The sequence below is a fragment of the Syngnathus acus genome, chromosome 10, assembly GCF_901709675.1.
Source record: "Syngnathus acus chromosome 10, fSynAcu1.2, whole genome shotgun sequence".
Taxonomy (NCBI): domain Eukaryota; kingdom Metazoa; phylum Chordata; class Actinopteri; order Syngnathiformes; family Syngnathidae; genus Syngnathus; species Syngnathus acus.
In genome coordinates this window covers 15259247-15286208 of record NC_051095.1, presented here as the reverse complement: position 1 = coordinate 15286208, position 26962 = coordinate 15259247, and the positions used below count along the sequence as shown (strand labels likewise).

Sequence of the window (26962 nt, the reverse complement as noted above, 5' to 3'; positions counted from 1 at the left end):
TTTTTTTTTTTGCGTACATCTTTTCTGAATATTTGGGTCAAACAGCCGGATGCTCTTTCACTCTAAGGACAATTAGCCTAGCTCAAGACGGAGGCAGACAGCAAAAGAGACAAGCTGTCACACAAAGAGATGACAGGTTGTGATCCTGCTGAGGTTGTACATGATGATGACCCACGCTATGCGTTTATTGGCCACGGAAGGAGACATGCTGCCAGGGAGGAAAAGAGACTCCGAGACACATTTCTTACTTGGAATTTCATGGAATGGTTGTGGGCCACAATGAACAAACTGTCATCTTGTTCCACTGAAGCTCAACTAAATCAGTTTGTTTTTATATGCTAACTTTGATCTCCATGTTGTATATGTACAAAACTGCTCCCCAAATAGTGCATGTAACAATTTTCCATGACTAAGTGCAGCTTTAGCTCAGTCCAAGACAACATGTCGGCCAGTTAGTCTGACTACTCACACCTACACTTTAAATAAACGCAGGAAACACGGAACATTGCTTTGTTTTGAGAAAAACCAGCAAACACGATTTTTTTTTTACACAAAACACGTGCCGCAAATTCTTGGCTCGGCTTTACAGAGAAGTTGCCCTGCTTCCTTTCTGGCTCTTGGTGCATAATAAACACGTTCAGGCCACAACATAAAGTAAACATGTACAATCAAATAAGATTCGGGTTCGGGGTGATTTTTGGTCAATCTTGAAAGGGTAGATGGTCAAATTCAGCATCTCCCAAACTGTGTTCGGCAAGTCGTTTTTCCTCGTTGTCACGCGTTATTTTTACCAGAAAGACTTCAGGCATGACTCCTCATTAGCAACTTGTATAGCTGTGATCACATTGCCTCTGTGGTTTGTCAGCATACAGTAGCCGTATGGTGTGTTCAATACACAGCACAAATAGGGCACATCAAAGCGGGAAACATCCCTACATTTAAAGTCTGTCTTCCATTTGGAGACCTTTCGTTGTTTTTCAACTTTTTCGGCACGTGGCAGCCAAAAATATGTTTGAGTTGACTCGGCCCAAATCATCACAATAAAAGTGAGTAATAGGAAACAGCCTTTGAATGGCTCACGATGAAGGAACTTTGGAGGAGGGATGAAATACAGCCTTGTCATTGCAAGTGGCCCTGTGCACATGTCTAACCTCTCAGGATCCCGACATACATGAGGTGACTTTTGACATCTGGCCATGATAACAGCTGACCACCATGCTCTCACATCCAAACAACAACAAAAAAAAACACGCACATGCTTATATCAGATTCTAGTCAGCTTTAAATGTCCGCCCGACTAGCAGCTGTTTACAGCACAACCACGGAGTGAAACCTCTTTAAAAAGTGTTGTCCAAAAGATACCTGATTACATCAAGCAGCAAAACAGCGGATGGCTATTTCAAATGTGGGGTACATTGTTTTCTTGTATTTTTAAACTTGAACTTGGAGCTCTGTCGAGTTTTCATTATGAATGAGTGGCCAAATCAACACAGTTGTAGTAAGAAACAACACGGTGTTAAAGCGGGGTACAAATGACTGTGGTGGTTCTGTGAGTGGCAGTATGGTGCCACAAGGTATCCAAAATGCTGGAAAATTTTGAAGAAGAAACACAGCAGCTTCTCCGGTAACATTGCAGTTGAAAGGCTTCTCGACATTTTTTATTGTGGTGAATGACTTGGAAGAAAGGCTATCTCATTATATCATTTACAAATCTTAAAGGCCCGCAAAGCAATTTTTCTTTACATCAAAAGTGCATTTATTGAGGTCGGTCAGGTCATGCGATAAAAGTACGACATTCAAAGCTTTACATTTTTTTCATAAAAAACAACCTGAATGCAAATTCAAATAAAATTTCAATTTTATATACATGTTTGTCAAATTCAAGTATAGTTCATGTAAAAAATTCAAACAAATTTTTATTTCAAACATGATCCCTGTCATGATTCCAAAGGAAACATATTAGGAGGGAGTTGAGAACATTTTTCTTTTGACAAAGACAAAGAAACACAATAACAAAGAAAATATGTGTGGTGGGCTTTTAAACTCTGCTCTTATTCTGATTGTGGCAGTCGCAGCTGGATTTCAAATGGCTCTCCGATCAATAGACAGAAATTAACATCACGGAAAATGCTCAGATAATGCATTCTGGTGCATAAATCATTGGCTTTTTGCAAAGAAGGCACCATACAGCCAGACAAATTTCAGAATGCAGCTCACTGGCGACCCTTTGCTTCCACCCAGTCACCTCTGAGAACCAAGGGTCGCTAGGATTTGCGACAAGAGGTTTGACTTTCAAGGGAAACTCTCACGACATAGTTACCAGACACTACAGAACAATGAAATGGAACAAATTCACAAATTCGCCCTGATTGTCGGATTGTGCAGCCCAGCTTTTGTTATACAGCCCTCAGTACTTCTTAGGTGTCCTTTCCTCCACATGGCCAAGACTTGCGTGTTTTGTTTCTCGTCTGTCACAGTTTAGTGACACTCTGACTTGTTGACTTCCTCTCAACAGGAATCAACAGGAACATTTCATGGTCTCTTTCTGTTCTGGCTTTATGTCTAGTCTGGCTGCCACACACACACACACAGAGCTAGATTTCAAATGTCTGGATCCTCATAACTTGGATTTGCTAGCAAGAAAACCCAAGAAGAGTGTTAGAGGGAGTTGGCGGAACATCACTCAGTCAAATGGCTCCATGCATGCACAGAGACACAAGTGGGAATTTTGGAGGGATGGCTTTTTTTTTTTTCTCTTTTAAATGCTTTAGTGGGGAGTTGACGAGGATGAAAACAAGCAAAGATAGATTGAAAGAGTGCAAGAAGACTTCACAGGCCTTCCGATGGTGCTGCCACGTCAACACAACAGACATCGTCTGCCAACTTTGAGGAGTTGAGGAAAAACTACTAGTGTCTCACAACAAATCCTCTGGAAGGCTCCCACGCATGCACGCACACAAAGATGGACGTGATCATAGTTCTCACAATTTCAAATATATCCTTGAAAAACTGTGATGATCATCATTTTGTGGCTGCAAGTAGGACTCGATAGTTCAGCCAACACAAATGAAAGATGACAGTGAACGCAACACCGGCCAAGCAAGGAAAAGTGACGTGAGACACAAATGCAACTTTATTCTTCCAGTCAGATACTTGGACAACATTTCCTCAGGCAACTTACGTAAATCTCATTTAGGGGTCAAAAGAGGTTTTTTGTATTTGGGATAACACAATCACAGCATGATGACAACAGAGCTACCGAAAAGATGGGATTGCATGATTATTCAAGGACTAAAAGCCAGTGGTTGAAAGTATCAATCCCTCTCTATAAGATACAATTTCTACAAGTACTGTATATGTGTAAGGTTTAGAATACTTAGAGTGCATTATTCGTGTGCTGCTCCCAAAAACAATACATTTCTTTGCTATTACGGTATTTCATGCATTAATTTATTTGAGACAATTATCAGCTTTCATAAACTGAGAAAAAACTGAATGTTATTATTAAGTGTATTAACAAGGTCTTTTTCCCGATTGAATTCAGTGAAGGCAACATAGTGGTTTTACTTACTTGTATCTTTTGTACAGAGTGCTATACTCACATGTTGCCTACTTTTTTGTATTTGTATGTGCTTGTATTTTGTATTACGAATGCTTGTATTTTATCACATCCATTTTTGATCCGTGTTATATTTTCTGATTTTGAATTTGATTTCAGATCAACCGATATTGATTAATACAGAGCTTTTTTTTCTTCTCCTTACATTGTGATATTTTTTCCTGGAAAACTGAAATGACGAAAAACTGTTTAATGCTAGATCTCCACTATTGAGTGCTATATAATTCTCAGTCTCGTGGCAGAGATCTTAAAGCTTGATTGAGCTCTTTTAAAAAAAATTATTCAAAGTTGAATCAAAGCAAAGACAACAAAACAAAACACACAGCTCTTTGTACACTGTCAACATGCCTTCTTTTTCTCCTCGTGTGGTTGGGAAAATTCAAAATTTGTTTTATCTCTACCACCTTGATCGAACTATGTATACATTAAATATGTGGTGTTAAAGAGCAGTTCCATCTGCTGCTTTTCCAACACAGCTTCTTGCTCACAGACTCGAGTTAACTCCCCAACATTGGAATCTTTTATCTTCATGGATGAAACTGACATGTGAATCTTTGGCGTCACCTAGTGTCTGGAACTGAATTTACAGGGTCTTTTCAGAGACGTACAAAGGGTCCTCGGTTTACGACGGTGTTGCGCGGTGGCGATTAGTGCGTTGCCGAAACGCGCTAACCTAAACTGAAGAGTCATAGTCATAATTACAATAAATATTTGCATGATCATGTTATTTATTTTTTTCTCAGTCACAAATTTAAAGCAAAAAAAAATTAAGTGAAGCCTGTCTTTGGTGAATCACGAGGGAATATACAACAACCCAACTTTGTAAAAATTAATGTGCTGCCATTTTGGAATTACAGTAATATTGAAGTCAACCTTGTATTTTGGCACATAATTGCAAAAAAAAGCTATAACATCTTTGGGTTAGATCAAATTTTTCAAATCTATGTTTAAATGAATTTTTAACATTATTCAATGTTTTCAGTGAAGCATTGGTTTAACACAAGCCCCAGGTGGGTTTTTATCTTTGAATGGAGTGAACATTTATAAAAGTATTGAATTTAAACTGGAATAAATACATAAGCTTCGGTGGTGTATTCAGCATTAAAAAAGCACAGCAAGAATATTTGGCAAAGAATGAAATAGGAAAATGAGGCTAGATGAAAAGAGTTATAGAATTTATTTCCAATATTCATTGCAAAGAATAAAAGGTGACACAGCTTGAAACAGATAATATAGAATTTATTTTGAACAAGTAGGAAAATACATAGGTAGGTGAAAAGGAAACAAGCAGAACCTGTCGTCAATGAAAAAAAAAGTACAAAACTAGTCCAAAGAGATTTGAGAGGACGGATAAGTGTACAACAGAAACATTGTTTACCATTCAGTTCCTTTTTCAAACAATATGCGTTGATTTGAAAAGAGCTGCCTTGATTTCTTGTCTGGGTTAATGGACATTCTACAACATTGTGCAAGTGTTTTGTTATCAGTTATTAATTTATTCTTTTTTTTTGCTGGTATTTAATGAATGGTAAACAATAGTTGGTCCAGTGCATAAACACAGTGACAGATCAATAAAATGTACTCAGCTGACTACAGATAGACAATCCTGATCATTGAACAACTAGCACGAAGTCAGCGGGGAAAGGAGATGAGCAAATATACAGGGGAAATCAATGCATCGGCTAACAACAGTGGGCGCAGTGTTAAAGGGTGAAAGAAGCTACATTAGTCTCCACATAAAATGTCTAAAACAAAACGCGTCTGAATGTTGAGTATTATTGCCATTTTTCTGAAAGGAGATGCAATTAATTTAAAAAAGCAATGAAGTCAGTCCAAGGAAAAAGTTTCCTTACAGCTCTCCAATTCACATGACTTGGATGAGGTGGTGTGGGGGGGGGGGTATGATTTGTTACTACGAGCAGCTTTGGTGTGCAACGCAACAACAAAAAGATGCAGCTTAGGGAAAATAGATCACTCTACACCTAAAGGAGCACAAACAAAATCACAACACCATCACACGAGTTTTGCTCTGCGATTGGGCTCTCGGAGACGGCGGTCTGCCTTCACGAGGGAAGCGTGCGAAATCAAGCACATTACACACAAAAGAAGAGAGAAAAGGAGAGACAGGGGGAGAAAGAGAGAGAGAAATGATCACAAGAGCAGTCTGGCGACCAGCGGCACATCATAAGCTCAGCAGCCACTAGGAGAGGTCAGCTCTGCTGCCCTCACCTTCAGGCACTAGCACTCTCCAGCTAGTGCCAGGCAAAATATGCGTAATAAAGCTGAAAGTAACAAAACCACACACACAAAAAAAAAATGAGGAGGGGGTTGAGTTCATAACACCAAAAGATGTCGCCTTTGCTGATGCCCAAAACACTCCATCCTTCATTTCCGAACATTCAACTCCTGTACACATCATTGACAGAGAATTTGGTTTGTGGCAGGTTAAGCGTGTAGAATGGGAAAGTACTAAAACGTCGCAAACAATACGTTGTAGAATTCAGTATTTATACATCAACACAATTCAGTATCATTTTAGAAAGGAAACATGAGATACATCTTTTATTCACACTTTACAAAAAGAAGCTAGCTTTTTCATCTACTACAATACTAATGCCATTCAGGAAAAGGAAGAAAAAAAGTGGACACTGTTGTTTTTTTCAGTTAAAAACAGATTGGAGGCAAACAAACAGAACAGGAAAGACCTCTGGGGACTAACTTCATACTTCCCATTTGCTTCCGTCGCTTTAAAACAAAGTGATGAGATGTCTGCAAAGTGGAGGGGGCGGAGTCTAATAAGTGCTTGTCTTCCTGTGGCATCTAAAGCCATACTGTCGCTGAAACTTTGGGGCGAGGTGGACCAAGTGGGGGTGTTCCACGGATGGGACAGTAGCTTGAGCTACATGTGTGTGTGTGTGTGTGTGTGCGTGTGTACCTGGACGTGACAATGATGTAAAGTGGTTGCTCTCGAGGGATTTAAAATGACAGAACTAACTAAAGATTGGGGGGAGGCAGGAGGGCTGGGTGGAAAATAAAATAAAATGTGGAGGTGATCTGGCTGCAAAAGCAAAGTAGCAGAGCTGTGCTAATGTACAATGATGATAAATCATCAAAGTCACATCTGATCCTTATGGACAAAGTAGAGGTGGGGCGTTTACACACATACCTGATTATTGAGGGGAGGGGGGGGGGGTTCAAAAAACCAAAAAGGAATACACAACATCTTTAACATTGTCACGGCTCGTAAAAAAGGAGAACCAACTTTTAACAAAACACAAAAGGACATAAAATCTTCACAAATGTCTCAACAGTATTTAAAAATAAAAGCAGAAAAGGTTGTTCAGGCGTCTGTCAAATGTTTAGTAGTGCAAGACAACGACTGCTACGATGTTTGCTTGAACATGGGGGGGGGGGGGGGTTATTTGTCGGGTGTCAATCACACGGCATATACGTGTGCGTGTAGGTCAATGAGCTGTTGGGGATGATCGATGGCAGATGTCTTGGGCACAAATCACCACAATCAAACCAAATCAACATTGGAAGTAATGGCAGGGGCTTCAAAACAACAACAGATCCGCTACGTAATGGTTCATCTCAAAGGGAGTGCAAAGTTGTGACAAAGCGCCGTGAACAACCTCTTCTTCTTCTGCTTATGTTGTTTGTACAAGCTGGTCATCAGTTTCACCGCGACATGAACGGGATAAAAATTTAGTCATAGTTTACATACAATCTTTTCTCAAATGGGATTATAATTTACTCTTGGTACAAAAGAACGCCAGAAAACAAGTCTTCTGTGATTCATATACAATCATGTAAAGACCGAGTCTATGCTTTTGATTCTGTACAAACTTGTGAAAAAAAACAACAACTAAAGAACTGAAAACACTTATATAGTGAGTGTGTGTGTGTGTGTTTGGGTTGAATGACGCAGGAACGACACTACTGGCCATTGAGACAGTGCTACAAATGTGTGTGTGCGTGTGTGTTGCGCTGGACAGTGAGAGGAATGCTGGTCGTACCACCCCTTGACCGGCAGTCTCGCTTGCAAAATAGAAGCAACTCAAGACCCCAATCCCCAAATGGTCGCTACCCAAAATTAAGTGCGGGCTGAGAGTGCCGTATAGCATTAAGACGACAACACCCAAAACAGTCTGAGATTAGGTTGGTAGCTGTTTCTCAAAGCGTTCCTCCTGGCTCTGTGAAGTCAAGCAGCACCATTAGAGTGGGTGGGGTGCGGAATTGCGTGCGGGAGCTATTGCACCACGGTCGGGCGCCGGGGCGGGGGGGTCGGAGGTGCAGCACCACAGGAGCACTCGACGGGGCCCCGAGCACCACAGAACGACAACGGGAAAAGTTCCCGTCTCGACTCCTGACTACCAGCCCTCTTGCCGCGCGATGGAGTTGTAAAGAGTGTTGTGTCTGCTGTCTTTGCTGGTTTCAGGTTTATACAGGACAGGCAGACACACGAGTGTACACATGCGCGCACACGCGCACACACACACACACACACACACACACACACCATCAGCTTGGAAGCTTTTCCGCAAAACATGGCCCTCTCTCTCGCGTCGAAAAACGCGGGATGAGCTAGCATCCGGTGTAGCGAAAGACATGTATGTAGGGATTTAAGGGAGTCCAAAAGAAAAAAATGTGATACACAAATTGGACTTGAGCAGTTTAAAAAAAAAAAAAAAAAAAAAAAAAAAAAAAAAAGACGAGAGAGAGAGAAAATAAAAGAAAAATATAGAATATCTTTAACATCATACGAAATCCCTGTTGGCCAGACCTCACTGTACGAATATTTTACAGGTTGTGTTTTTTTTTCTTTTATGCCTTCCTCCTCCGGGGGGCGGCAGAGGGGAGAGCTGGTCGTGGGAGGGGTCACGGGCAGAGAAGGACAGACCCCCCCCCCCTTGCCCGACCCCGGGGGACTGGCCAGGACTCACTACCTGCGTGCAGGCAGATGGAGACCATTGACCTGGGGGGGCACGTTGGGCAGGAGAAGCTCCAACTGGGAGAAGAGACTGAAGTGGTCAGAGGGGATGTGAGGGTGCGGGCATCCGCTGACATTGTTGTCTACCAGCCAGTGAGGATCCAGAGGGCCCAGGATGCCCAGGACGTTCAGGTGAGGCTTGGAGTAGAAAATGTAGTCGATGACACCCTGAAAGGAGACAAAGTGTGATTTCAAATCGGAGTACCATCTGAGCACTCATCAGAGTTTTGCAGTCGCCTACAATACGATTCAAGTCAAGTTGAAATCAATCGCCAAAGTCATTGATATTATTCCTGTACAGTACAGCAGGGCCCCAATCTTTCAAAGAAATAATTAAAAGTAAAAATAACACTAACGGAACAGTTGGTTTAACTGCGGGGGTTGATCTGTCAAGCCGAGAGAGTGAGGAACAAGGATGAAGCAGGGTTTGACTATGTCCGTTGCAACATTCAAAGTTCACTGAAACCGGCTGAGCAGACCAGTACAAATGTTATAAATATGCTGAAAGCAAAACACGCTTGCTTCTTCAATATTTCTTTTAAAATTGTCAAAAGCACCCGAACTGTGACAGAAGGGGCTGGCGTGCAGCCGAAAGCAACATGTGTCAGGGCCACTGTGGAATGGATCGGCTTCAGAAGCTTGCCTGACCGCACCCTAGGAGTGCATTGTACTTGTTTCTTTTCCATTTCCTCCTTCAGTTTAACTGGAGCCTTTGTCTCCATGTAGTAGAGAATTACTAAATAAACATTAAATTGTGCTTTAACACTATATGTAGTTTTAGATTGTCATTACAATCCAACTGTACCAGCAACGGTATGGTTGCAAATTTTGCGTCATGTTTTTAAAGTCTCAAAATCATTTACAAAAAAAAAAAAAAAAAGCTGCTGCTGATGCTGAAAGGCGAACCGAAACTGAGGCGCAAAACCCAAGGTACAGACTGTACCGTGTGTTATTTGTATTGTTGCACCCCTAGGTCACATGGGGCATCGCACCGCCAAAGGGGTCTCACTCCACTATTTGAGAAGCACTGGTGTAAAGTCATGAAATCACTCCACGGGAAACCGCTTGCTTACAGCAATTGCAGGCCGCTGTTTTGTTGTTGTGAAACATAATTCCACACAGCAGACATATTGGCATTATGTAAAAACTTGAAAAGGGATCTGCCCCATCCTGTGATTGAATCAGATTGCGTCCGATAATCACAAAAAAAGCTGCATCCGGAGCCGATTGTGATATAGAATACCGGATCGGGGCATCCCTAATTGGCCTTGTTGACAAGACTCAAATCATGCACGAGACATGAGGTGCATTCTAAGACTGCTTACACAGTAGGAATTTTCAAACGCAAAACAAAAAACACCAATGCGGCCAACCTCCTGCAAATAACCAGATCAGCGTCAACATCACAAACCCACACACCTCTTCCAGCCTGCAGCAAACTGACTGCACAACATTTTTTCTTGTCGTCTTGTCTTGTTGATAAACACATGCATATCATGATGACCAACAGCCATAACTTCCCATTGATATGTGTGGAACAGGAAAACTAACCAAATGCAAGAGGAAATTTCTGTGGGAAACTGAGACAGTGACACCTTTGTAGCGAGTGAAAGACATTTTCACAGTAACATCCATATTGTAGCTGGCGTGTATCGTTTTAACATGCCACTCCAAATCTTTGCATTGCAGATCAAACAAACAAAAAAATCTCTTAGCAACTGATTGCTAGCTGCAAGTGACTGCTGACGGCTTACAACTTCTTGTGATGCGCAGTCACGCGTCACCCGAGGTTAAAGGTGATCGACGGGCAAGTTTGACAAGTTTCCATGATTTTACTCAAGGTTTCATTAACCGCGAATTACTGTTTTTTTGCCAGTAATGGGCTATTTTCTTTTTTGAGGAGACGTCTAAGCAGCGATGAGCTGCCACAATCAGCGTGATAGTCATTTATTTAATCTTATTTTTTGCATTTATTTCTATGCCGCTGTGTCAAAGGATTGTTTTACCTGAAACCATAAATGATACCTAGACTATCTGTAAGTCAAAATTCTTACCTTGAAGTCAAATGTGTAGTTGGTGTAAGGCATCAGGCCGTTCTCGTAAGCGCTTTTCAGCTTGAAGCCATGGGTGATCCTGCCGTTGGACGTGCTGCTCTTGCCGTTGCAATTGAATTTGGTCAGGCTGTCGCTGTAGCGAAGCTCCTTGAAGTCCTTGTGGGTGCAGTCCACTCCACCCGTACTTAAGTACTCAACCACGCCTGCATTGGGAGACAGAAAGCCTCTTGAGAACTGAGCAAAATCAAAATATGTGAACAACCTTGTGATTTAGGTATGCTAAGGTTATTTGTGTAAATTGTGATGTGGGACTCCTCAAATTTACTCATGTTTGAAAAGTGATCATGATATCGTCTTGTTGTCCTCGTTTTAATATCGATTTGTCAAGCAACCTATTACGAGCACACGTAGTAAACCGAAGTGCCACATACCAGAATCGGGCAAAGAGTTGAGGTCAGCGCAGAGCACCAGCGGAATGCCATTGGTTTCACCAGAGACAGAGGACAACTTGAGGCTGCGCGTCGCCTTGTCCACAATGTTCTTCACTTCCGACAGGAACATCATGGTCTGAACCAGCTTGACGTCAGAGTACTCGGGGTCCCAGTGCATGTGGGCGTTGGCCACCAGCAGAAGCTGCTTCTCCATGCCATGCAGCAACTTGCCGGCTGAAAAAACAGCGTGCTGCAAGTAAGACAAGACTACAGAAGCATATGGAGGAAGGTAGCGGGTACTCACAGGAGATTTCCATCATCTCTTTGCGGACTTCAAGCAGTACGGCGACCCCAATGTTGTCCTTGGTCATCACACGATTCAACATGGCCTCTGAGCCTTCTGAGTTAGCCATTGCCAGTTGATTAAATTCTACTGTGTGCTTCTGCACTGCACTGAACCTGGACATGAACAAATGCAGGGGGACATGGCGGGGATTAATCATTAAGGTGTGTCAAGTAAGGTTGCCCCCGCAACAAACGATTAGTTTGCTAAGACTAGTCACCCATCCTAGTCGCAATTCATCGACTAATTGGATCATAAGTGAATTTTTTTCTTCTTCTATGAAATGCAACCAATTATTTTGGTATAGCATTTGTGTGTGTGTGGGGGGGGGGGGGGGGTAGTAGTAATAGTAGTTCAGCAATATTGATTAGCTCCATTGCACACATTCTGTAACTTGCAAATTGGAAAACAAGTATCAAGATTTTGACTAATTTTCTGACATGATACAAACCAAACCAGGAACTGGATGATAATTGTATCATTTTCTGCACTGTCAATTTAAAATGTCCCGTTTTTTTAAAATGGAAATTAATACTTAATCAACTGATTAACCAATTATTAAACTATTAGTCAGACGTAGCCTAGTTCAGTATGAATGGCTGGGTGTAAGACAGTGGCTTCTTTTTGGTGTCCTCATTTTTTATTTGTGCCTTTGACTTGTTTCTTTGTTTCTGTGAGTGAGGGCTATATAAACTTGACTTGACCGTTCCATTGAACCATCGGCTCAAAGCGCATCGTCGACTGTGGCTCTCCTTGCACACGAGAGGGCTTTACAGCATCTTAGTTGCTCCATTTTTTAAATATTTCACTACACTTAAGTGGCAACTTCAAATCACAATAACTCCATGTTTGGGTGAATTGTTCAGACAGAAAAACAACCATATTAAGGCATGCAGAATTCTGAACTCTTAGAAAACCATTGACAACGTACTTTTCTGTCTTGTAGAAAATTGCACATCCGTCCACATGTTTTCGGTCCGACTCTGACATGGTCCGAGCTCGCGACTTTGGACTGAAGAACCCGTCGTAACCCTGCTCCTTTAGTTCTGGCAAGAAATAATTGTAGTACTGCTCTGTCTCCACTTCCTATGTTTCACAAGGAGACAGAAGGTGGCACATACACCGGAAAACATTTAAACAACAGAGCAAAAAGATTTAAAGGGAGGAGTATAGCAGATGTCTCACCTGCAAACTGATGATGTCTGCGTTGCAGCCCATAATCTCTTGCATGATGGACTTCTTCCTGTACTCCCAGTTTAGAGCCCAAGAGGGGCAGTAGCCGTACAGCTGCCTCGTGGCGTACTTATCGCACAACACATTGTAGCACATGACCGAGAACAGCGCTGCAAGGGGGAAAGCACGGTGAGGAGATGAGCACTCCTAAAATCTCTCATGCATATAACATTCGAGACGTTGATGGCGCTTTATCAACCCCACAAGTTTTTTTTAAAATACATTTTTAATATAGTGGATACAAGAGCAATAAAATTGTACAAAACGTACCGCAGATGTGTATGTGTGCGGTGTCTGTGCGAGGACAGCAGCGCGAGTGAATGTTTTTGTACGTTAAAAAAAAACATGCATACAAATGACCATTTATCAGTCAAAAAAACTACCCAGTGTTTTGTGACACAGTTGTCACATACAGTACTGTTAGCAGATATCTAAACTAAGCTGTCTCGCTTTTCTTTACGGCACCTCTGCCACCTACAATCCAGAGGTCAAACTTGATTGGCTATCTCGTCCGGTATGATAAGTGCAGGGAAGCTCGGCTGGCCTGCTTTTGTTTATGTTACTTTTGCCGCCGTCTGCCAGACAGAATCCACAATGACCCACAGAGGGTCTCGCTGGTCGCGTCATCTCGTCCGTAATGTTCAACATTTTCACGCCATGTTTAAATTGTAAATATTGTTTAGAGTCGAGGAGACTTCAACTCTTTGGACATTAGTGTATTTGGTGCGGCTTTCAAAATCGACCTATTTTGCATTGCCCGATTGATGGGACATGACGTCATTTTCCCCCAATATCGACCGATAAATGATCAGTCTGATAAATATTGTGCGTTCCTAGTTGTAATTATTAACAACAGACAGCACTGCTACTACCAGAAGGGGAGGGAAGGCTTGACCTTTATTCTGCACCAAACAAGCCAGCCCTCTGTCCATAATGTAAATACATTGCAGTTTTGTTGGCTAATATTTAACCATGGAAAATTTGCACAGTGTACTAATTCAGTATGAGGATTGCCGAGTTACCTGATGGCCGGGCTCTGTCTGGTTCCTGGAGAGAGATCCACGATCGGGCCGGGGGCTGCTCTGTTGGTACTGGAAGAGGAAAAAAATGGGTTTGCGATATCAGGTGAAATGTATGTAGAATTCACCCAAGTATTAACAAATTGGCAATTCTGACAGAAATGCCAGATATATGGAGGGATGGGGTTTCAAGAAAGGCCACTCACTGCGCTTGATAGCCCCTGCCAGATTGTCTAACAAGTAATTGAGCAGTCTTCGCGTGCCATCAGGTTCCTGGTAGAGGCTCATAATTTCTTGTGCAAGTGGGTTTCCTAGAATGGAAAAGAAAAGCACGAAGAGAAAATGACATTTCAAGGAACGGGTGGCTACGCCTGATATTAATTCGCTCCTCACCTTTTAACCCCAGAGTTTGTAACTGAAACAGTTTTCCCAATTCAAAAGGCAGAACCCGCAACTGGTTGTTATTTAAAAGCAGTTCCCTGTGGAAGGAAAACATTTATGTTTAATCAACAGGAATGAACATTTTCTCCTTCGCGGCAAGTATCTAATTCACATGAAGAGTCAAATGAGACTGGATTTCTACAAGAAAAAAAGCTAATTGCTACAAGGGGAATGAATAGTCTGAAATGTCTTTATGCAGAAAAATTCAAGGCAATCTGTCTAAATGAACGGAACGGATAATGGAAAAAATGGGAGACTGCTCACCTGAGAGACACCATGATGCCGAGCTCTGCCGGCAGACTCCTGATCTTGTTGGATGAAAGATCCAGGTACACCAAATTGTGAAGTTTGGCAATGTCTGGCGGGATGCGTGACAATGAGTTGTCACTGAGGTGCAGGGCAGTGAGGTGGGTGAGGGACCACAGGGCTGTGCTGAGACTCCTCACTCGACCTGAAAAACATATGGGAAGGGGATTGAAATCCCATTTGGTTTTTGCAAAACAGCAGTCAACCACTCTGACACTTTGCCTACTCAAGTCAAATACCAACTCTGCAGTATAATAGTAACAATGAGTGTGCGTGATAGGATTTAAAATAACAATAATAATTTGCACTTCAAACATGTTTCACAACAAATAAATTCACTCTACAGAGTGATTCGCTCTCATAATGTTTAATATGCGCTATTTAAGTCAATTATTTTAGGGCAAGTGTGAAACATCACAGCAATTTTGAGGAGCCCACCTTCGAAGTCCGGCTCGTTTAAGCTACTTGTAGCTTTTTATAGCGGAAACCTTTCAGGTAATCAAAGGGGTTCGCCGAGCACCAGACAAAGTTAAAGGATCGACTACAGCTGCACAATGCCAGAGTTTAAAGTTTTACCCCCCCCCCAATTTCTGGGACACGTAAAGTTCCTTAACAAGGTTTCCATAATGAATTCCGGGCAATTCGGAACACTTGGCATTCCTGTGAATGGAAATAATATTTCAACCATTGATTATGCCAATGTCCCATGATATTGCTCTCAATGTTACAAAAGAGAATATTTGTGGAGGCATCATACAATTTAAGGCGAATATAGTATCAAGGAGAATTAATGGTGTCTCACCAAACATCACAGTTGCATTCAATAGTCATAAAAATACATTTCAGCCAAATACATCAGGTAGTTCCTGAGAAACAGCGCTACATGTGAAATCAGGAATATCTATCAAAGTCTTTCTGACCATGGCAATCAAGCCTGTTTTTTGTACAACATTTTTACATTACATTATGGGGTTCATATGTCAAAATTTGAATAGCCCAGATTCACAATTTTTAGTTTGGGAAAAGAAATGCAGTGCACCCCTTTGTCTTTTTTTTTTTTTTTTTTGCAGCTTTGTCATATAAACTAATTTGGGTCTTTAAAAGGGCATTTTCCAATGGAATAAATGAAAAATCGGATTCAGCATGGCCAAGTACATCAATGTGTTGTGTTTAATAAAATTTGTAGATCTGACGAGAGAGACAGTAAAAACACGTCTGGCTTGTTTTGTTTGTTCTTGTATTAGGGGAAAAAAAAAAACACTCCCCATCACCCCACACAAAAACCTCAATTTCTATGAAACGCTTCATCCGATTTTCAAAATCCATGCTGTATTGTACTCAGGTTGAAGGTTTGCATGGACAGATTTCCATCTTTGGGGACAATCCTGTCATATTGCTAATAATAGCACAGAGTTAATACAGAGCCACAGTAAGGTAATAGCAATTGTTTACTTTTATTTTTTAGCTGTGTATCCTGAAACGTCATGACAATAGCAACCAATAAGAAACTAGCAGTGGTTTATCGATTCATATACTGGAAAGTCAACCTGACTAACATCTTTGGCAAAGAAAACAGACCACCTCCTGTTACTGCTACTTTGCACATACTGCCAAACCTCTCAACTGAAGGCTGAACACTGCTTCAAGTGCGTCACAAAACACTTATTTTTATCAGTCAAATTGCAGCCGCACCACTCACACGCTGAAGAAGGAGTTAAGCATCACTGCGATGATGAAAGCACATACAGTACTGTGCAAAGGCCACCGCTAGGTTTGTCTCCACAAGCCTTTTAACAGTCGTTAATATGACTTGCAAGACATGAACTAACTTGGACACAGTAGGTTTACACACAATGCACAAAACCTTGCAGAGGAATAAAGTGTGAAGGAAAAAACAATTGCATTTCAATTACCAACTCCAAATGCCTGATTACTGTTTGGCAATGATCTGGATAAGAGTGCCTTTTTTTTACAATGAGAGTCAACAATTGAAATTGTCGAACATCATATTCATGTTGGCACCTCCTGCTTGTTCCCCATCTTCCATTAACAAAAGTGTTTTACTAACTAACAAGTCGATGGAAAAATAAACCAAAATACAAAGCTCGACAGCATGAATTTTGTTCACATGTATTTGCAGCTCCATCCTTTGCATCTTTTGTGGCAATCTAGCTTTTATGACCATAATGGCATTTCCAAAACCACAATGTTATGGTGGCCAAAGTGGCCTAAAACCTTTGAACAGTACTGTATATAGTTATGACCAATTGGACACATAAAGTATGTGTCGTCTTTCACATTACAAAAACAAATGTGACTTGACATAATGCAGTGTTCATTGAAATAAATCCAGTCTTGCATGGAGGGGCTCGTCTCTTTTCTGTATTTCTGACTTCCTAGGTCCGTGTATGGAGTGAGGCGAAGAGCGGCAAATGTTTACAGAAATGAGTCATTCGTTGGTGTCATTTCACGGAGATGGCAACTAAAGATGACGGTCCCATTATTTACTCATGTCACAAAGTAATCATCTTCGTGGGTCATTTATCATTGCAACATATGCCCACTTGATGCTTTATAGGTGGGATTGAAGTCAATAATGATCAATTCTGTTACTCTTCAAAAATTTACAGATGCAAACATGATTGTGAGTGGTCCATCCCAAGTGCGTTTCCACCCACCGTGGTGACTTGGATTAAGTGTTGATACTATATAATGCTGAAAAACCAAAACATAACCCTGCAGAATCATCCAACTATTTTTATTTTCATTTTGCGGCTAAATAAGAGAAAATAGCCTAATCACTACAAACTTGTGTGTACTTTAGATGTAATACGCACGACAGTGTCATTAAGTCATTTTGGTGTCAAATACTGTCTCAAATAGAACAGATACTCTGTTAAATCTGCTCAAGGTGTGACAGAAATTTAAGTATTTAAGGTGCAGTCTTATTTCTTTTGGAGTTTTGGCATTCGTTTTTTATTTCTGGTTTCCGCACCACCCCTAAAAATATTTCGGTATATCCTTAAATGTCATATGTAAATAACCCGAAAATAATACGGACTGGAAAATAAAACAAAGAACACCAAGTTGGGTGGGTCTAAATTGCCACAATTATTTTAAAAAACAAAACCGGCCAGGGAAGCTTGAATAAATACACACCACTAATTTCCAGCTCAGCCCAGTACGACTTCTTCCCATTGGCTGCCTCTTCGCTGGACATTATCGTGTACATCCGCCTGGGATCCGGCGGGTCATATTTTTCCTTGGGCATTCCTGTAACACTAGAGAGAGGGGAGGGAGGATCAATGCCGTTAGGAGTCGCTGGAATTTTTTTTTATAAAGTTCTGTCATTAATTGGAAAACGCAATCACAACCAAAGCTGTTTACCTGGAAAAAATGGCTTACTGAAATTACACATCACAACCAATTTGAGATCTTAAGTTGGGGAGATGCTGCATTAAATTCAAGAGAGAGGAAAGATATTTGAAGATGTGTGCATATATTAAATGGAGGCTCGACAATCACATGTGCCTGAAAAATAACAACGTAATGAAAATGTCATCTAACAAGTCGACTAACTATATTGGATGAGTATCCTAAGAAATTACACCAAGTACCACAGAGTCACTAATAAATACTCGCAAGAATGCCACAGTTTAAAATGTAGTGTTTATAACCGTTTAAGTACTAATTAGAGGTTTTTTCTTTCCTTCTCATTGACGATCGCCGATTAGCCTAGCTTAACCCAAATAGGTTTTGTTGGCCACCAAACTCTACATAACACACGCCACACAACTAGCGTTAACACGAACACATTTCCTCGGAAATAAAAAGAGAAAGGAAGTCACTAAGTGGGTCAGATCCCGCTATTATTGCGTTTGGCATTATCCCAACGAGCGTATCAAAGACGCGGAGTAAAATTTATGAGAAGGTACATCACAATTGTTTACATAACAGCCTTGCACAACCTAGCGAACAACACTAGGCCAAGAAGCATCGCAAGTAGCTAGCTAGCCACCGCTAACTAGCCTATGTTACTGAAGGCACTAAAATTGTGTAATTCTTATTCAAGTGTAATGGCTTAATAAGCATTACAATACCGCGTCTGCGATTCCTTCCGAGCTATTTTAGCATTAGCGCTGGTTAGCTAGCTAGCTACAAGCTAACAGATCCAATTATTCGAAGCTGAGCGACTTAACATTCTAAGTCTCGCTACGGGAACAAAAAAATAAACACCGATGCGTTTTCTGTATCCGACTCGACCTAAATGCGCGACGAGATGAGTGAATGTGGAGTGCGCTGGATGGGAAGAATAGCATTTATACCTGCAAGAGCATACCAAATGGCGAGGACGACTGCGTGCGCTCTTTTGTTTTCTAGCCACTTCTCAGCCGTTTCCGCTGCTGCTGTATTATGGCGACGGTGGGGATTTTTTTCCCCTCTGCTGATAACGGCGAGTGCTCCGATTGGTCCGCGACCAACGGGCTCCAACAGCTGTTGAATCAAAATAAAACTCTCACCATTACAAAGGTTCTTCTTATATTAAGTCATGATCGGTGACATTCGTCCACTGCTGTCGATAGGACCAACTCAGACGTGTGTGCAAGATGAGTTAGAAGTCCATGTAAAGTGAAAATAAAGTGACATACGTAACATTACTATACACAATGACCATAGCGTGAAGAAACTCATTAGTAATATGAAATAGTATATTACATCTCGGAAGTAACTCTATAGCTCCATCTCTGACTCTTTAGGACAAGTGGATGGAAGAGTAATGGACCTAAATGTCCCAGTTTGCCTAGGAGGGTCAGGACCGTTTTTTATAAGTCCAAGTGCAACCACTAATGGAGTGAAAAAAATCATCTTGGGTTCATCATGAAAGGCTTGTTGCTACAAACCTGTTTGTTTCTTAATAAAAGGTCTAGTGTGAATTAGCAATGTGGCTTCCAACTGACAGGCTTCAAGGATGCATCCTGCCTCTCACTCAAAGTCAGCTGGACCAGACAAGCAACAAGCTCAACTGCAAACTTAACGTGGACAATTGCTACCTATAATCATAAATACAAAACGCCTAGTTTAACATTTACAAAAAAGAAAGTCATTTGATTAATCTTTGTAATTCACAGTTAACACTGTCAGCCAAAAATGTTCAATAATGTACACTGTGCCCAATTTAAAAAAAAAAAAGATCAATATGAATACAGAACGAATCTTTCCACGTAATATACATGCGTATAAGCAATCATTTGTTTGTAGTTCTAAAAAGACCTATTTTACATAGCGTGCAATATTCAACAAGTGCCAACCAACTGTTTTCCCCTCATTTAAGTCAAGTCAAGTTTATTTGTATAGCCCTAAATCACAAGCAGTCTCAAAGGGCTTCACATAGACAAAAATCTTAAGCTCCCAAAAGGGCAAGGAAAAACTAAAAAAAAACCCTACCAGGGGAAAATGAGAAACCTTGAGAAGGGACCACAGATGGAAGGATCCCCCTTTCAGGATCACCAGGTTGAAATGGATGCAGAGAGGGCACAAATGATACATAACATGAAAATCAATAAAAATCAATAAATAAATTAATAAAAATTAATCAAATTTAACCTTCACAGACATCAAGAAGGAAATTCTGTAAATAAGTGAGGGACTCTTCCACGTCTAAAGGCAACGCTTGGCCAACGTCTGCCTGAGATCTGGACAGAAAGGCCTCCACGGATTTACAAATGTCTGCTTTTGTTAGCATATCATCCTTCTTGTCGACAAAGAAGCCTGGCTGTCTTTTTTGCTTGCTGGCTGGGTTGTGCAGAAATCCTAGAGATGAAGTATACAGTGTGGAGGTTAGTGCCTATATACACAGGTCATGAAAAAGTTATTTGAACATCCTCTAGCCAGCAGAGATACGTATAATGCACAGTGGTCAATCAACTCAATGATAATGGACAAGCAGAGTGTTTAAACACTAGGGGTGTAAATCGCGGGTTTTGTCACGATACGATATCATATCGATACAAAGAACCACGATACGATATTTGCCGATATCTTAAAGCCTGCTGTGATTCATTCACGATACATCACGATATAGTGCTCTACGATCGATATAGAACAATATCCTGATTTATAACAATTCATACGCAAAATCAACAAGGTACTGCAAACTCTTTATTTAGGAAATTACAAGAGTATTGTAGTATACAAAGTGCTTATTTTAACACTGAACTTTATCAAATTCCTATATTTTTTCTCATATAAGTAAGAAGTAAGTAAAAATGAATATTCTTTCTTTTTTTGTAATACCATTAACTTTAAAGTGCATTACTGAACTATTTAATTACAAAACAAAAATAAGTTCTTTACAATGAATGTAGTAAACATTACACCTTGACCATATGTTCTAATCCAAATGCAAAAAAAAAAAACATTCTCTTGCAATACCAGAGAACTATACACTAACTTCTTGGACACTAGCCATAGCACCAGCCCAGGAGCCGCGTAGTTGTCGGCTCCCCTTTCACGTGCCTGCTCTGCTCACAACACAACACGCCGCGCACTGCTCCCGGAAAGAGGAAGCAAGCAACAATGAACTGGATTTCAAAATAAAGTCGCGTCTAATGTCCGAGGTCAAAAACGGGCGATATAGATCGATGTTTACGTTTAGCATCGATGCCAACAAATCGTAGAGCATTATATCGATTCATCGATGTGTATCGATGAATCGTTACACCCCTATTAAACACTAATCAATTGAATCCTGAAATTGTAATCATATATTAAAATTAGCAATCAAATTGAATCCAGATATACCGTAGCTACATATATTCAAGATGGGGAAAAAAAAAAGTTCCCTAAACACGATGATCCTGTTTTTTCCGAACACGTCACCTTTCATTGTTGTGTTGTAGCTGACGAGCAACATCCAGAGGTGTTTAACCAACTCCTCCCATTTCTTCCAACGTATGCCATCGTCCTGGGGAATCAAAATCAGTTGGTTTCCTAATTCCATTTTCTGGACGGACTTTTCATTTAGACATTAGATAGATTTTTTTCTTTTTGTGCGAAGTTTAAATGTGTTTAAAGATGGCCGTGTGTTTCCCCGCAGTGGTCTTGCTTATAGATAGAGCTGAAAAATAGAATATCACATGCGACACACAAGGTTCACGGCATACATATATCATTCGTGTCGCTTTATAAATCCTACAAGGAGGTTTTCTCCAAACAAACAGCATATGCATACGACACATTCTTATCCACAGATTTAGTAAACAATTACTAAAATTAGATCATCGTTCAAGGCGAGTGCACTAGTCACCGTCGGGTCTGGAACCAGTGTGCAGTTCTCCAGAAAGTGCAGGATGCGACCGAGCGACATGGGCACAGGTGTTTTCAGTGGGCACGCATCGTCCAAAAGTTGTTCCAGCAGCTTCCATCTCAGCAGGTTACTCTTCAGGCTGTCCAGCAGCAGTAACCTGGGAGTCATTTGGTCACAGTCAGATCCTCAGGAGGGGGAGGACAAGTGTGTAGCAGGAAGGAAAAGAGTAACGTTTGTTCACTCTTCTCTGACGCTCACCTGTGTGCTCGTCGGGGCTTGATGCTGATGAGTGTGAAAAAGAGCTCCTGGGACAACTTGTCTGAGCTTATTGCAGGAGAGCGATCGGCCTCTAAAGCCAGACACAACATTCTCTGGAGAATGGACACGATTCTGAAAGGTTCAAAAGGTTAGCCTCTCATGTGAAAAGGACTAAAACACGCAACATAAAACCTTTCCTGAAGGTTGTATGTCCTTTATACATGTTTTTGTTCTTTCTACAATGGTGGTTACAAATGTACCTGATATGTTCATCTTCTTCTCTAGCAGCTTTACTAGTCTTCTCATTTTCAGTCGATTTGATAATGGAAGAAAACAGCCACTTAATGACATCCCTAGAAGAGACCAAGAATATTATTTATCATAATTGACAAGAGGCGGGCGCAATCAAGAGTAATGTTACGTTCGAATGATTTTATTTCAGTAAATATTACTCCACCAAAGATTGACTTAAGAGTATTTACTGACTGTTGAGTAAATTTGTAAATTTGTTTGTGAAATGTACTGTAAATAATCTGATTATATTTACCTTGGCAGGTGCTTTCACCTATATTTTTCAGCAATGCCTACATCTGTTTACTCAAAAGTTGTTTTAGTTCTGCCAACTTACATCTTTATCTTTAGTGCATTGTGGAATGCTTTGCTCATTGCGGTTACTGCAAAATTTGTATTCACATGTTGTGGTTGACCCAGTGGTTGTATCGCGCACATGACGATTGGCAAACGCAACCTGAAACAACCTCTTGTGAATTTCTTAGGCAGACGCCAATGACGCCACATGACACCGCACCTGTTGTTTTAGTGATTACAACAGTGCTTATCATAACATGGATCTCAGGTGAGCGGGAGTCTATCAGCGAGGTAGATAAAGATCCCCTCCCCTCGTGTAATTATTTTGGTTCATCATAATCAACACTTTATTTTTCCTCAAGAAAAAACCTCTGCCTGAAACAGGTCGGAGGTCTGCCAAACTCACTGTACTTGTTGGAAGTGCTGATTGCACGACAATGTAGCTCTTGCGATGGATTGATGGAGTTCAGACGTGGACTTTTTGTGAGAGAAGTCATCCTCCAAAGTCTGCACAATATACTCCAGGAGCATGCGCACCACCGCTGGGTGATGCTTCTTTTTCCCTTCCTGATGAAGAGGGACCAGCATGAGAACAACAGTAAAGTCATACATAGCTTGTGAAATCTTTAAACGTCAAAGAGATTTTACACCAACCGTTAATCCTGACTTCATTTCAGCCACCAGTAAACGATCAACTCATTTTGTTTAGGTTTTTGAAACAATAACATTTTTGCAAATACATTCTTTTTAAAAATGGTTTAGTGCTAAGGTGAAGGAAGACTCACACACCAAAGGTTCCAAATGCGACTTGACCCTGTATCATGTTTTGAGGCTTTGTAAACAATACACTGAAGTGCATTTTTTTGTAAATCAAATAATTCAAATATGAGGTGATTGTCAAGGGATAATTCACATAAATGACATTACATTTACATGAATGAAAGACAGATTATGGATATTTTGAGAGTCCATAAGCATTTTCTTTTCAAGAGGAAGTACGAATATTAGTATAATGGTAAAGAAAAAAAAATCCGTGAATGTTGATGCAAGGTACAAGGCTAAAGTCCACATCTTGTTCTGTACCTGAGTGGACATGACTGCAGTCAACATCTCCCAGCTCCACGGCACTGTGTCTTTATCAACCAGGTGGTGTCTGCAATCAAAATGTGATGAATAAGAAAGCATGAATAAGAAGATGGCAACTTCATAATATGTGGTGATTTCCTTCCATTTTTCACTCTCCGAGTTGTTGGCTCGCTCACCTTTGTGCCCTCATCAGCAGATTCCAGGCCTGCACACAGATTTGAGGCGGACATAGCGGGTTCAGCAGGATGCCATTTAGCAGGTGGGACATGACATCTTGGGGAAGACGGCAACCGGGATGTAGGAGGTCCGACAAAAGCTGCAACGTGCCTTCGTGGCACTTCTCGTCCATGGTGGCGTAAACTAAGCTGAGGCTTTGGTGGCAGTCAACCGTTGATTCGTCACAGTTCATATTTTCCTCATGCATCTAGAAAGAAAGCGTGTGATAAGCCGATGCTTAATAGGTGCGAGTAGATGAATTACATTTTCAAAACGTGGGAATAATGATTCCAACCAGGGTATCTTCAAATCCATCCATTATTTTCTGGAACGCACGTGGGCAAACAAAATGCCGTTCGTCCTGACTGGCGCCCCTGTGCTCAACACCAGCGTTCCCTTCGCCATCACTGTCTCTTTGCCACATCAAATACGTTGGACTGTCGTGCTCTGATTCATCACGACCTGCCCAGAAGGCATTCAAATCTTCACTTCTGGAAATGGACACAGGAGAGTCAACGTGATTGCTCAGGGACAGGTGATCAGACTTGTTTGATTCCACGTCAATTCCATCTTCCACCTCCAACCTTGAAATGGTGGGCCTGTCCTGTGCGCGGTCACATGTGATCCGCGTTGGGTCTTCTTGGCTGTTGCTTGTGTGAGATGAGGCAGGGGTGAATGAAGAGGGTATGTTCCCCGACAATGCAGTGTCGTGTGGTTGTCCCGGACACACTAACCTCTGGGTGGCAACCTCTGTGAAACGAAGAGAAGCGTCCTGTTCTGAATGTGGTATGTTGACCTCTTCTTGTTGGCCTCCCCTGAATTCAACTTGATCCGCATTCTGATGACTGTCTTTGAGACGGCCTTTCTCTGCTTCATCCCCACAGGTTAAAGAGTCTTCCAAGTCTTCAGTTTTTGATATGGACCAGGGAGAGTCAACAGGAATGCTCTGGGAGAGCTGATCAAACCTGTTTGACTCTGCATCAGTCATGTCTTCTATCCCCCTCTTCGAAATGGTAATCCCATCTTGTGCATGGTTGCATGTGAACGCTGGGTCTTCTTGGCTGTCATGTTTCCATGTTCTTTTTAGTACGCTCTCCTCTTGTTTGGCCTTCCTTGCCAAAGTCTCACTGAAGTCTGTTAGTTTTTCATGCAACTTCACTTCTGGATCAGCCTTTGTTGATTCTCTCTCCCCAGTCGGAATCTGGAAAAACGAAAAATCGTACTTGTAATCAATGTTCCCTCTAATTTTTCATGTGTCTGGGCATAGACACAAGCTCCCTGAGCAAACTGAGGACTACACTGAGCAACATCAGGTCGCTTCGGTGGGGTGGGGGGTGCTAATGGGACGTCCAACGCTGCGTGTTCGTTTCACTTCAGGGGGGGCGGGTGATAATGGGACGTCCAACGCTGCGTGTTCGCTTTGGTGGGGGGGGTCGATGTTTATGCGCTGGATCGATTTCTTGTGCGCTGAGAACGTGCGGGCAGTGCGCGATTGCGCACGCGCGCAGCTTAGAGGGAACATTGCTTGTAATTGCTATACATGCAGACAGGAAAAATACGCTCAGATAGAAATTATGCATGTGGAGCCCACAAAAATTTATACAAATAAGTGTCCTATCTTTGGTCATATTGACTCAATAAATAAATAACTTCATTTGTTGTCTCTAGAAGCAACTGAGGCAAAATGGATTTCAATCTATGATTGCAAGCACTTTATTTACGTGTCACAAAGTACAATTGCACATTTACCACTACATAAAACTATATTTACCTTACAGACAGGCTCCATCTCACCTTTGGAGTGAGCTCAGTGAGGACAAGTGTTGTATCATTTGTCTCTACCTAAAAATTCGCACATTTCAGCCAACACAAATTTCACTTTGAACTCGAGAAACATACTGTCTTCCCCCCATGACTGCATATTGTAATGCCTCTGTGAAATAAAATCTGCATGTCAACCACAACACGTGAATGCAATTTGCATTTCATCTGGTGTGACCCAATCAGACTTGTTTGAGAAGATAAATGCATGAGTTGATGAATGGATGAATGACTATATTGTTGTTCCAGGTGCCCCTGAAAGACAGTTTACTGCCGCGTGCTGGCATAAATCCAGTAAGTGCACAAGGTGTTTCTAAAAGTCAAAGTAAAAAATAAATAAATACGTTTTAATTCAACGGAGCATCGCCTGATGGCCACCCCTGCTCCAGCGCCAACTTCCCAAGCGTTAACTGGCACCTTTCTTGTTGATCAATTTGCGTCAATATAACGTACGTACAAGTGGGTTGATGATAGCGTCGTGGACGCCAACGAGTACCGCCGAGGTGGATTCTGGCTCGGCGGAAGAGACGCTGTAAGAGCCGACAAATTCCAAACCGGATTCATCACTGTCAGAGCTGATGGTGATGACATCATTCATTCCTCTTCTTCCTTAGCCTAGCGATATTTACTGAGCGTAGAACTAAGTCCAGCGACTCTTACAGTCATTCAAAAAGTTTATCTTACACGACAGCTACTGAGTAGTAAACTTGATCGTATATTTGTATCGTACGTTATTACGGCCTCCGGCTTCTTCGCTGGTCTTTTATCTTCTTCTGCGACATGAGTCGGCATTAATTGTGCACACTGACATCTACAGTAATGGAGTGGTATATGCAAATCTTCACATTTGCTTGATGAAAACGGACGGATGGGCCAGGTCAATCGCAGATGAAGAAAAAAAAATGATTATGAATGAGATGTGATAAATGGAAAATATAGGAGGAAAATAGCCAAATTAATGCAACAGATACTACAGGACACCTGAAAATGAATATGTTTTGGTGGGACGGACTAAAACATGAAGTGATTCCTTTTGGCTTCCACAATACAATTGTGCAGCACAGTGTATGTGAAATAAATAATTGTATTTACTCAAAAATGAATACTAAATCTTTAATTTTTTGAGAGGTTCACGAAAATGAGGTACACGGATATTTTATACATGTGTGATGTGGGGGAAAAAAATCACGTATGGGATTTCAACATTTGCATTGAAATACAGTCGTTTCATACGACTGAGGATCAGAG

At 41.3% G+C, this 26962-nt stretch overlaps 2 protein-coding genes across 4 annotated transcripts; both read right to left on the bottom strand.

The window, feature by feature from the left end:
- Positions 1-4837: 4837 nt before the first annotated feature.
- LOC119128663 (CCR4-NOT transcription complex subunit 6) lies at positions 4838-18906 on the bottom strand. Of its 2 annotated transcripts, none has more exons than XM_037261257.1 (12): positions 18765-18906; positions 17599-17720; positions 14398-14584; positions 14086-14171; positions 13899-14003; positions 13696-13764; positions 12626-12783; positions 12372-12526; positions 11402-11556; positions 11098-11331; positions 10667-10869; positions 4838-8780 (listed from the first exon to the last, which is right to left on the bottom strand). In XM_037261257.1, the coding sequence occupies exons 2-12, from the start codon at positions 17708-17710 to the stop codon at positions 8565-8567; spliced, it is 1680 nt and encodes a 559-aa protein (XP_037117152.1). In that variant the 5' UTR covers positions 17711-17720; positions 18765-18906; the 3' UTR covers positions 4838-8564. The 2 variants fall into 2 exon arrangements, with proteins under 2 accessions (XP_037117152.1, XP_037117153.1); XM_037261258.1 differs by having other exon boundaries at positions 17599-17760; positions 18765-18898.
- Positions 18907-19267: 361 nt separating this feature from the next.
- simc1 (SUMO interacting motifs containing 1) lies at positions 19268-26486 on the bottom strand. Of its 2 annotated transcripts, XM_037261255.1 has the most exons (11): positions 26172-26486; positions 24189-25094; positions 23854-24101; positions 23675-23744; positions 22998-23158; positions 22264-22356; positions 22004-22135; positions 21746-21902; positions 21319-21403; positions 20039-20250; positions 19268-19766 (listed from the first exon to the last, which is right to left on the bottom strand). In XM_037261255.1, the coding sequence occupies exons 1-10, from the start codon at positions 26310-26312 to the stop codon at positions 20039-20041; spliced, it is 2205 nt and encodes a 734-aa protein (XP_037117150.1). In that variant the 5' UTR covers positions 26313-26486; the 3' UTR covers positions 19268-19766. The 2 variants fall into 2 exon arrangements, with proteins under 2 accessions (XP_037117150.1, XP_037117151.1); XM_037261256.1 differs by lacking the exons at positions 19268-19766; positions 20039-20250; positions 21319-21403 and adding an exon at positions 21476-21556.
- Between the last annotated feature and the right edge of the window lie 476 nt (positions 26487-26962).

Coding starts and splice junctions, on each gene's coding strand:
- LOC119128663 (XM_037261257.1), bottom strand. CDS start 17,710: ATGCCCAAGGAAAAATATGACCCGCCGGATCCCAGGCGGATGTACACG. Junction 13,765..13,898: donor GGCAGGGGCTATCAAGCGCA/GTGAGTGGCCTT, acceptor TTCCTCTTCCAG/TACCAACAGAGCAGCCCCCG. Junction 12,784..13,695: donor AGACAGAGCCCGGCCATCAG/GTAACTCGGCAA, acceptor TCCCCCTTGCAG/CGCTGTTCTCGGTCATGTGC.
- simc1 (XM_037261255.1), bottom strand. CDS start 26,312: ATGAATGATGTCATCACCATCAGCTCTGACAGTGATGAATCCGGTTTG. Junction 24,102..24,188: donor ATGGATTTGAAGATACCCTG/GTTGGAATCATT, acceptor CTTTCTTTCTAG/ATGCATGAGGAAAATATGAA. Junction 21,404..21,745: donor CACTGGTTCCAGACCCGACG/GTGACTAGTGCA, acceptor TTGATTCCCCAG/GACGATGGCATACGTTGGAA.